The sequence below is a fragment of the Purpureocillium takamizusanense genome, chromosome 4 (genome assembly GCF_022605165.1).
Source record: "Purpureocillium takamizusanense chromosome 4, complete sequence".
In the NCBI taxonomy this organism is placed as follows: domain Eukaryota; kingdom Fungi; phylum Ascomycota; class Sordariomycetes; order Hypocreales; family Ophiocordycipitaceae; genus Purpureocillium; species Purpureocillium takamizusanense.
Genome location: NC_063071.1, coordinates 746,839 through 758,036, shown reverse-complemented (window position 1 = coordinate 758,036; position 11,198 = coordinate 746,839). Strand labels below are relative to the sequence as shown.

The 11,198-nt window shown below is 57.6% G+C and overlaps 3 protein-coding genes and 1 non-coding gene across 4 annotated transcripts; all 4 read left to right on the top strand.

Annotated features, from left to right (window-relative positions):
* The first annotated feature begins 18 nt into the window (after positions 1 to 18).
* JDV02_004887 (uncharacterized protein) lies at positions 19 to 2,471 on the top strand. Its single transcript, XM_047986133.1, has 2 exons — positions 19 to 804; positions 898 to 2,471. Exon 2 carries the CDS (start codon positions 1,294 to 1,296, stop codon positions 2,413 to 2,415), a length of 1,122 nt encoding a protein of 373 aa, XP_047842113.1. The 5' UTR covers positions 19 to 804; positions 898 to 1,293; the 3' UTR covers positions 2,416 to 2,471.
* Positions 2,472 to 3,496: 1,025 nt separating this feature from the next.
* On the top strand, positions 3,497 to 3,586 carry JDV02_004886. Its single transcript has one exon. It is a non-coding gene; the product is annotated as a tRNA-Gln (tRNA).
* Positions 3,587 to 3,901: 315 nt separating this feature from the next.
* JDV02_004885 (uncharacterized protein) lies at positions 3,902 to 5,915 on the top strand. Its single transcript, XM_047986132.1, has one exon. The coding sequence runs from the start codon at positions 3,962 to 3,964 to the stop codon at positions 5,747 to 5,749; it is 1,788 nt and encodes a 595-aa protein (XP_047842112.1). The 5' UTR covers positions 3,902 to 3,961; the 3' UTR covers positions 5,750 to 5,915.
* A 713-nt stretch (positions 5,916 to 6,628) lies between these two features.
* JDV02_004884 (uncharacterized protein) lies at positions 6,629 to 8,768 on the top strand (the record flags this gene model as incomplete). Its single annotated transcript, XM_047986131.1, has 2 exons — positions 6,629 to 7,675; positions 7,731 to 8,768. 2 exons carry the CDS (start codon positions 6,629 to 6,631, stop codon positions 8,766 to 8,768), a joined length of 2,085 nt encoding a protein of 694 aa, XP_047842111.1.
* Between the last annotated feature and the right edge of the window lie 2,430 nt (positions 8,769 to 11,198).

The window sequence follows — 11,198 nt, the reverse complement described above, 5'->3', positions numbered from 1 at the left end:
GTAGTAGCATCAGGTCAACATATATCAGCGCCGAGCGGTGCCTTGCTTGTGCCAATGCATCTCTTCAGATTCGGGCCTGAAACATTCAGTCGGGGACACCAAATTTCCTACGACAGTGACCCTCTCCGCCAACAATTTTTGCGATCTTGGAGCGTGTTAAAGGGAGAACTTTGCAAAGTGCTTGGCCGAGTCTAGGGTGGTGGCTGACTTTACGTCTAGCATTGAAGGTACGGTGATTCATCCTCAAAATGGGGTCTGTCACGTTGGACACTGTTGGCTTATTAGCATCATTTGTCACTGAGAAAATTTGAACCCTTGAACCGAATAGGCTGTTATTTGCTCACCAAGATCTTGCACCACGGAATATGGCGATTGATCAGTCCGATGGGCTTTGGCTTCTTGTTGGGCACTGAGCAGGCTTTCAACCCGCCATACTCTAAGAACCTATCGACGAACAATTCAAGTCTACCTTGCGACAGCCACGCATTCGACCGTACATATCTGCTTACCTTGATTGCAGCTGAACGCTTTGAAAAGGGAAGCTCACTATTGCGAATAGTGAGGTCTAAGTTCCTACCCTTCGGAGCTGGACGACGGTGCAACATCAGAGCACAAGCCATTAAGCCAAGGCGGCAGACATTCCCAGACCTCGAGATATCGGGCTCATCGACCGAAAAATGCCGGCGGCGCGAACTGCTTCGAAGACTAATAGCTGTAATTGCTTACTAGAGTAGCTCATATAGCAACTACTTGGCTGCCTTACTTTACGGGTCTCACACCAGACCCCTTGATATATCGCGAGGAGTATGATCCCGCCTCCCTGGTTGACACCTGCCAGTAGTATGATCTTTGCTTATCTGACCTTCGTACTTCGTCTTCTTCATTCTTGACATCAAGATGCCGACAACATCAACAACCTCAATTCAATCCCGAACCATTTCCTCTAGTCGTGTGGAATCACTCAGATAGACTGATCCACTCGTCTTCAGCCTATCGTTCATGGTTGAAGTCGCACTCGATCCGGAGCCTCCCACGTGGCCCTGTCGAGACACCAGATCTCGGCTTTACACCCATATCCCCACCTCCACGTGAGGAGTATTTGCATCAAGGTTGGTCGATCTGACAAGTGACAACCTCCCGACTGGGTCTTCTCACCGAAATCGCTCTGGCGCAACGACCGCCGCCTTTTGGGAACGACCCTAGGTGCGTTCCTGCAGGCTTGACAGGGATCACAATCAGCACGTCATCTTACTCAAAAGAGCCTTATAACCCTTCCATACCGCGACGTGAAAAATGAATTGGCAGCTAGCATCATCCTTCTTCGACTTCGTGTACTCCTTCGACTTCGTCAACCAAACTGCTGCCAGCATGAAGGTCCTGGCCGGCCTCGCCGCGTTCTGGCCCCTCGCTGCCGGGGTGGCGCTCAACATCACCTACTACCAGAACGTTCCCCTCGCCCCTACCCCGCTGCCGCCCTCTCACGCTGATTCCGACGGTGAGACCATCATCCGGCTCTTCCAGAACCTCGGCCGCTCGACCGTCTGGAAGAGCATCGCCAACATCACCATCGAGGGCGACACGTTTGAGCCTGAGGGCATGGTCCGTTTGGGTGATGACCGCCTTGTCGTCAGTTGCGGCGAGTACACGGAGCCGACGATAAAGTACGGCAGCATCATCAACGGCACCGACCGTACCCCGGGTCAAGGTTTCGGACACTTGATCGTGTTCAACGGCAAGGGCCAGCGGCTCGCAGATGCCACCATCACCAAGCGGGGCGACATAGAGTATCACAACGGCGGCATCGACTTTGACGGCAAGGCCATTTGGGGGACGATTGCGCAGTATCGGCCCAACACCACGGCTTATGCGTACAAAGCGGACCCCAAGACATTGAAGCCGACGACGGTCGTTCACTTCAATGACCACTTGGGCGGCATTGTTCACGACACGAATGAAGGAACCATCAGCTGCCTCAATTGGGGCTCACGCAACGCCTCAACATGGGCTCTGCGCGACATCAAACCCGGCTGCACGTCGCCATCCTCGTCCACCAAGCCCATGCGCGTCGTCCGTAACCCGAGTTACTTTGTTGACTATCAAGACTGTAAGTGGCTCGGGCACAGCAAGTTCTACAACGGCAAGAGCGTGATGTTATGCTCGGGCGTGGCCACCATCGGCAGCTACAACCTGGGCGGCGTGGCGCTGGTCGACGTGGCTACGATGCAGCCCTTGGCGGAGGTGCCAATTGCATTAGAGAGCGCCTTAGGTGTGCGCCTGACGCAGAACCCCGTGGATGTGAGCGTTCACGATGGCAAGCTACGCTTCTACTGGATGCCAGACCAGAGGAATAGCACGCTCTATGTATACGAAGCGCAGCCCAACAGTCCGTTTCAGTACGGTGGAGGCCAGCAATAGGAATAATTCTTTAAGAGCGTTTAGGCGAGGTATAATAGGTCATGGTATAATAGGTCATAACAAGTAGTTATACTTGAACAAGACTATAAGCCTTTAGTTTTCAAGGCGGCTGTACCGCTATAAGCAAAACGCTGCTACCGGTCATCGCCGCTGCGCGCTCGGACAGACACAGCTCGTGAAGGAGAAGAGAAGATAGCAGATTATGCTACAAAAGCCGTGATTGCCGTGTCGTCCACATAAACATGTCGTACGAGCGTCCTGGCTCTTGCGCTCAGATACGCTCCCAGCTACCTCGTGCACGTGGTGCGGCAGGGGAAAATTATCGTACGCGATGCGTGACTCGGATGTGCGTAGCTCTCTCCCAAGCATGAGTCTAATAAGAGTGCTCGGTTCTTCCCTCACTTGTTGCCTTCACTTTAATCGCAATGACTCTTTCGGAACGTGGGCGATTCATCTAGCTTCAGCGTGGGCGCTGTCCGCCCGCGTTCCGACTTCCAAATACAAACCAACGACTCACAACATCAAACTCAAGGATAAAGACGACCAATTGAACTCTCAACAGCTACAATTCAATACACGGGGTGTCGCGGCCGCTGCCGTTGGGTAAATGGCTCGATGACACTAGTCGGCGATGCGTCACCGTGGCTTCTCCGTACCCCATGGCATATTACATCGCATTGGCGCTCTGTGTCATGACATACAGGTATGCAACATCAGTTCAGATATGGGAAAGTAGTCTAACAGGAGTTTTTGCGAGCTCGAATTGTCCGTTGGGCGTGTCTGATGACGACGTGGGAAAACTGTAGGGAGACGTTGTGGGTGATCGCGCGCTTGAGTCTCTCCCTCCGTCACGGATCAACGGGCTGCCGCGCGCACCACGGGTCACAAACGCCGAAGAAGAAGCGGCATGAGAAATTATCCACTTTTATTAATCCTGCAAGCTATTTTTGAGAACCCTGGGGCGTTTGGAGTGCATGACGTGCTTCATATGATGAATCCAGGGCCTGAAAATGTCGTGAAAACTATATAGTTGGCAATATGGTCGGAAACTGCCAAAATAGAGATTGGATTCAATCCAATGGGCCCATTAGTCTAGGGGTTAGGACGTTGGATTTTGATTACGCAATCAGAATCTCTTCCAAAGACGCCAGTTCGAATCTGGCATGGGCCTTGGCTTTTCGCTTTTTGTTTTGCTTGTCTTCACCGTGACTATCTTGGACTTAAACCGATGATAAAGATGTGAATGACGGCTGCTATATCTGTGTATACTTTTTTATTCTTGCTTGATGCTCTATGCCACCTGTAGGCGTCGGCAAAGTCGGATGGGCGTGATGGTAGCAGCAAGTAGCCCAGCCGTTTTTGGTGTTTCAGCTCCGCATAGAGTTTGGCGTAAGGAAGTGGCACCCACACAGCTACTGGGCTAATGTGCGAAGCACGTATAAGTGAGCAGCTCTGCCGGTGAATTAATCGTCAATTGAGTTTCTTACAACGAATCCTTTCGTGGCGGCTCTGAATTCACTTGGTAAATCGTTGAGCTCACGCCAGGATGCCACCTACACAGGATGCCACATCGGCGTCAGCGAATGCGAACCGCGGGTTCATTGGCACTATCAAGCCTTGTGTTGTGACCGGACAAGGAGGCAAGGACGTGTGGGATGGTGACGCCTACACCTTCTTCGACAGTGTCCGACCGCCGACCGTCAACGAAAAGCTATGGAACCACAGCAAACTCACTGCGCTTCATGGGCTTTTTGAAGTCCTTCCGGGCATCTACCAGGTCCGGGGGCTTGATATCTCGAACATGACGCTTTTGGAAGGCCAATCCGGGGTGGTTATCGTGGATCCCTTGACTTCCAACGAGTGTGCAGCCGCGGCACTGTCGCTGTATGAGAGCCACCGCGGAAAGCGTCCAGTCGTCGGCATAATCTACTCACATTCGCATATTGACCACTTTGGAGGCGCCATGGGCATTTTGCCCAAAGACCGCGAAATACCCATCATTGCCCCACGCGGGTTCGTGGAGGAGTCTATGAGCGAGAACGTGCTGGCTGGCCCAGCGATGATGCGGCGCGCGGCCTTCATGTACGGCACGCCTCTCCCCCCCGGACAGGCCGGTCGCGTCGGCGTCGGAATCGGCGTGGGCGTCTCGACTGGCACCAGTTCACTTGTTCCGCCCAACAAGCTGATCGAGGAGACCGGACAAGTTGTGGACGTCGACGGTCTGAAGCTGGTTTTCCAGATGGTACCGGGGACCGAGGCGCCGGCCGAGATCAATTTCTACATGCCCGAGCAAAAGGCCCTCTACATCTCAGAATGTGCGACGCAGAGCCTGCACAACATCATCACTCTTCGCGGTGCCGTTGTTCGCGACGCCAAGGCATGGTCGGGCTACCTTGACGAGACTATCGACCTCTATGGCCGGCAAGCTGAGGTTCTGTTCGCGGGGCACACGTGGCCGACTTGGGGCAACGAAAACCTCATGCAGCACATCTCAGAGCAACGGGATCTCTACGCCTACTTACACGACCAGACCTTGCGGCTCATGAACCTGGGCCTCAATGGCACGGAGATTGCCGAGCGACTCACGCTGCCACCCCAGCTCCGAGACGCGCCGCACGCACAGGGTTTCTACGGCTCGGTGAGTCACAACATTAAAGGCATATACCAGCGGTATATGACGTGGTTCGACGGCAATCCGGCCCATCTGTGGGCACATCCACCGGCCGAGGAGGGGCGACGCTACCTCGACTGCTTCGGCGGCGCCCAAGAGATCATCAAGAAAGCGCAGAGCTACGTTGACGCCGGCGACCTTCGCTTCGCAGCCACGCTGCTCGATCATGTCGTCAAAGCTGAGCCCGATAACAAGGCGGCGAAGCTGGCGCTCGCGTCCGTGTACGGCCAGCTGGGCTTCGGCGCCGAGAACGCGACGTGGCGCAACTTCTACCTCACCGGCGCAGCGCTCCTCCGGTCTACCAGCGTCGATAAAACGTCCATCGTCCCGGAGTTTCCAGCATTCAATCCACTGGGAACCGTCGACCAATGGCTTGACTGCCTTTCCATCCGGCTCGACGGCTTCAAGGCTGCCGCGGAGGCGTCGGTCATCGACATCAAGGACCCGGCACAGGAGATGGGATGGCGAGCTCGGCTCAGCAATGGCGCTCTCACTCATCGTCACATCGATCAGTCCACCGATCCGAAGGCCGCGGACCTGGTTCTGACATTGGAAAAGGATGAGCTTCTGGCCGTGCTTAATGGAGACGTCGCCTTGGCTCAAGCCAAGGCTGCCGGAGATTGTGAACCCCTGAGGAGACTGATGACGCTTTGTGGTATGTAAGTTGATTCGGCGTTGGAACTGGTCCCTGGCTTGTGTGCATGGTACGAACTTCTTCACCTGGCTGTGAGTTAATGTATTGTAATACTGTGCCGCATCAACGCGCGTTAGATAAACCAATGTCGATTTGATCACATCGAGAAGAACGCGCGTACTTGATAGCACCCGATGTTCTCACGTTCACCTTTCACCGCCAAGGCTCACAGGACGTAGCAGCCACGATGAAACAGAGACCGCCAGGTTCATGCGCAGCAGATCGGCCGAAACTGTTTCATGCAACTATAAATCTGGGCACTGAGGACCCTTGGTTGATCTTTCCCCATCCCCCCCACAATGCAGCATTGAATGTATCGATGAGCTCCGCGGGCCTGCCGGCTGGAGGCCAATTCGCGCCAGAGGCCCGAGGGTCGCCTCATTCCAAAACCGTGCTGGCGTAGCGGGTAGCGGCAGGGCGCCCAATGTGATGAAAGCCCCTGCCGGGCCCCCCCAGCGGTTCGCGACCCAGCCTGGGGGAGCTCCCGCGGGCCGGGTCAGCATGGGAGCTCAGCCGCGTTTGTGGCGCTGTTGGTGCTGCCAGGTGTCCAGGAGCCGCAACGGCCCAATTCAATCCTGCCTTGTCAACTCCTTTCTCAAGCCTCACGGGCGTCGGATTGTCTCCAGTGCGCGTTCTACTAACGTTTCTCGGCGGATTTGTTCATCATCGGACGAAGTAGCACGGCGGAGGTGTAATGGAGGTGTGGAACACCTTTGCTTGATCTCCGCAACACCAAAAGCCATCCCCCTCCGAACGACGAGCGACGTGAGCCCTGCCGACCGCAACATCGCCTCGACCCTCCCTGCCGCGACACGAGCGCGCGCCCCGTGGCGCGTCGGTGGCCCGCCATGTTCGGGCTGCCTCCCGGGTGGGAGTCCGACTACGACGGCCAGCGCTGGTTCTACACGTACAAGGCCAGCGGCCACATCCAGTACCACTTCCCCACCGAGGGCGACGAGTTCCCAGACTACCTCGACGCCTCCGTCCCGGCCCCGGACCTCGCTCCCGAGGAGCGTCTCGAGTCGCAGCAGCAGCTTCGCCGCCAGACAACCATCAGCGCCGCCAGCGCGAAGCAGCTCTCGCCCCCGAGCTCTCACCGCGCGGGCAATGGCGCCGCGAAATCGGGCATGTCCGCCACGGCGCGGCCCGTGAGCGCCATCTGGGATGGCGATGGCGGCGGCGGCGACGATGATGCCGAGCAGGTCTTCCAGCCTGAAAACTTCATGTTCCTCGGCCCCGGCACCTATACCGAAGTGAGCCCGCTCAACGAGGAGGAGGAGGAGGCCGCGCGGAGGGTCGTCGCGGGTGGCATCGGCGAGAGGGTTGCCGGCGACAGCGCTGTCGCAGGCGGGTCTGCTGCCGGGACCAAGGCCGCTGTGAGCCCAGTGGCCAGTACAGTGACGACGCCCATGGTGCAGAAGAGCGAGGCATCTGTGTCTCCTCCTGTGCCTGCCGCGGGCCAAGAGATTGTCATCGAGAGTCCGCCCATCCAAGCGGAGCCAGTGCCGACGCCGCCGCAGGAAGAGCAGCCCGTGGTGCACATGATTGACAGCCGCGAACTCCCACAGGAGCTGCCGGCGCCGCCTCCCGTGTTCGACCCCGTGGGCGTCGTGGCCGAGATGGCAACCGAACACACAGCCGTGGCGCACATCGAGTTGCACCCGGACCCTGTTGAGATGGGCGACAACGCGGTTCTCGCCCCAATCGAGACGAACATGAATGCCGCTGCCCTGGGCATGGCTGAACTGCCGGAGCGTAACAGCCCTGTTGAGCTTAAGCTGCCTCAAAAGGTCGAGAAGCCGGCTGAGGTGGCCACTGGGAGCAGCGTCACGGTGCAGGAGCCAGACGCCGTTCGACAAGTATCGCAGCAGGGCACAGAGTCTCAAATCAGTGGGGTGAATAGTCATCAGCCCTCAGAGGCTCCGCCGCGTGTACCTGAGGTCGTTGCAGAGGTTACGGCGAAGGACATTGAGCCGAATCAGATCCATCAGCAACCACCTCATGTCGTCGCCCAGCAGCAATATCAGCCAGTTCAGCATATGTCAGACCAGCAGCCTCAGGTTCAAGCTTTGCAACACCATCACGAACAACAAGATCAGCAACAGCAGCAGTATCAAAATCAGCAATATCAGCAGCAGCAGCAGCAGCAACATCAGCAGCAACCACAACAGCAACAACCACAACAGCAGCGACTACAACAGCAGCCATACCAGAACGTTCAGCAGTATCACAATCAGCCACAACATGTCCCTATCGGGCAGCAAGGACTGCAGACTACTATCACGCAACATGGCCATCAGGCCGCGACACCGCAGCCTGGACCCGACGTCCCCCAGCCGCAGCAGATACCGCATCCGCCCCAGCCTCAGCAACAAACGGAAATACAAAGCCAGCCAGTCAAGCCGGCGCCGGAAAGTCATATTCAGAAACCCCAACTGCTTCAGCAGGCCCATCAATCTCAAGTTGCGCAGCCGCCTCTGCAGGCCCAACAACTTCAACAGCAGCCTCCTTATCAGCAGCCCGAGCAAGTTCAACCTACCGAGCAGCACAAACAGCAGCAGTTCCAGCCGTACCAAAAAGCCCAGACGCAACAGACAGGGCCGGGACAGCAATTCCAGCAAGGCCATGAAATTCAGCCATCTTCGCAACAGTCACAGCCCCAGACACAGCCACAGTACACGCCCTTATTCTCTCAGCAGAGTCCTCATACTCAGCAAGCAGCAACGCAGTACCAGGCTCCGCAACAAAGTCAGCAGCAGTGGCAACGTCCATGGTCTCAGCAGCAACCACAAAACCAGCCACAATCGCAAGCCTCCAAACAAGACATACCCGAGCCGTTCAAGATCACCAGGAAGCCCACCGGTGGTCTCGATCCTCAAGCATATAGGCCTTATAGCCCCGGGCAAGCGCCAACCGAAACACCGGCGGAAGCCACCTCGGAAAAGCGGAAGAGCAGCGCTGTTACCCTGCAACGTGAAGCATCATTGATGCTCGGGTCGAACTCAGGGGGGCCTAACGTTGACCCGAGTACCGTTCCCCGGATATTGTCGCCGGCGCAGGTGGTCCCTCAGACTTCTGTAGCACAGGCATTGCAGCAACCCTCAGCTCAGCCAACCACCGTCTTGACACCCAATCAGCCAGTAGAGGAGGTCAAATCTAAGCAGGAGTCGACGCAGGAACAAAGTCAGGGTCTGGCACACGTCCCTTCGGTACTAAAGCCTGCATCTAGGAGAGCGTCTACCCAAGGTGTACCGCAACATGCAACCCCGTCGCCGTTCCATCCACCATCGACATCCGCGGCGCAAGCCCCGCAAGCTCCCCAAAAAGGCCATGGTGTTCTGTCCAAGTTTCCGTCTATTCTCAAGCCCGCTCGTGGGAAAGCGGCCACTCCAGGACCTCAACAGTTGCCCACGCAAGCGCAAATCCCAGTGCCAGCGCCAATGCCCATTACGGGCGGAGGACCTGCCGGTCCTGGAAAGCAGCCTTCGCGACCAGAGATGCCGAGGCACACTACCGTGCCTGGCCAATTTCCTTCTCAGACCCCCCCCGCTGCTGGCGCGCAAGTGCAATTGCCATATCATGGGGCACCTGTTACGCAATCGGCTCCTCAAGGGCCTTGGCAAATTCAACAACCAGTCAGGCCGGCGAGCGTTATGCCAGCTATCGGAGGCAACCACACTCAACCGGGCCAGTGGGCGACACGTTACCAGCAGTCGTCGCCGAATGCCCACGGACAAGGACAGGCCCCTCCAGGACCGTTGCCGCCCGGGAACTATGTCCCGCAGCAGTATCAACCAATGCCAGGGGCTCGAGCGTCACAGCCGACTAGGCCTCAGAGCGTCATTGGAACTCCTATTCCGCCTCAGCCTGCACCTGCTGCCGCACCTCAGGGCATACAAGGACCACCGCAACAACAGCCCGACCCAACTCAAGTCACACCCATTCAAGGTGTCCGGCGCGCGTCGACCTTTAGTCCTGGCGATGTGTCACCCATCCGTTCTAGATCTGAGAGCCAGTCGTCCGGACTGCCAGTGCAGACCCCATCCCCAATCGAGCCGTTCCGACGGGACTCCTCGAACCCATCACTCCCGTCCCTTGCGCAGAGTGTCAATGGTGCAAACTTCACTCCCTCCCCAGCCACGGGCACTCCTGGATCTGCTTCCCAGGTGGCGGTTCAACCGCCTCAAGGCCCGCCTCGACCAAGCAAATTACCACTGCAGCATGCACCAGGGTCGTTCTTTCCTACCCAGGGTTCCAGCGCAGTACCATCGCAGCAAGGCCAGGCGCCGACTCAACCCGGCCCATCAAATCCTTCACAGCCACCTGCTGCATCGGCGCCTCTCCTTAACAGCGAATATCCGATAGGGTATCAGGTAGTCGCGGCAGCACCGCCGTCGAAAGCACCCGCTCCGGCTAAAACCAACCAGCCTCCGCAGGAGAATGAGCAGGCTCAGCAGGCTCAACAGACTCAACAGACTCAACAGCAGCAGCAGCAGGCCGTGCCTCCGCAGCCTACGGAGCAAAAGTCTACACCGTCGACCCCGGGCCATCTGCTTGGCCGCATAGAGGAGCACGACGAGTCTGAGGTCGTCTCGGAGCCAAATGCAACTCCACTGGGAACGCGGCCCAGCTCGATTGGCTCCAGCCTACCGCATTCTCCTAGTCTTCAGAGACAGAGCCTCCAGCCCTCACCTGCTCAGTCGACTGTGCAGCCGCATCCACCGGCACAAACGCAGGGGCAGGCTCGACCCACCCAGCAAAGCACAGCGCCAGATCAACCGCAGCAGCAGCTCGCCCAAGCTCCGTTACAGCAGCTGCATCATGGCCAAACCCAAGGCCCTCATACCGCTCAGCATGGGATGGTGCCATCTCCAGGGCAACCGCAGGGTATGGTATCGGCCCAGGGACAGGTGCCGCTGGCACCGGGAGCCATGCTTCCTCAGGGCTACGGCGCCCCCGGGCAGCAATTCTCGCAGCAACCTCAATGGATGATCCCTCAGCCATCGCAAAGTCCGACGCCAGCTGGCCCGGGGCCTCTCCAGGGCGGAAACGGTCCGACGAACAAGGAGAAGGACAAGAAATGGACAAAGTGGTTCAAAAGCTCTAAGCCATCCGCAAGTCAAAAGCTTCCGCAGCAGTTTGTGCAACAACACCCAGGACAGGTGCAGTCCCAAGGACATCATAACCAACCCCCGCCGAACTGGTGGGCCGGGCAGCCCGTCCCCCCACCGGGATGGCATCCCTCGCAAGGGCCGCCTCCACCAGGCTTCCATCCGGGAATGCACCCAAACTACGGATATGGGCCACCGATGGGCGGACCGATGCCCCCGGGCATGGTGCCTCCTGGACAGATGCCGCTCATCCCACAGGGCAGACATAGCATGTCAGACTCAGCCTCTACGTCGACTGTAGCGTCAG

Excerpts from the sequence above, each read along its gene's own strand:
- JDV02_004887 (XM_047986133.1), top strand. The coding sequence starts at position 1,294 with ATGAATTGGCAGCTAGCATCATCCTTCTTCGACTTCGTGTACTCCTTC.
- JDV02_004885 (XM_047986132.1), top strand. The coding sequence starts at position 3,962 with ATGCCACCTACACAGGATGCCACATCGGCGTCAGCGAATGCGAACCGC.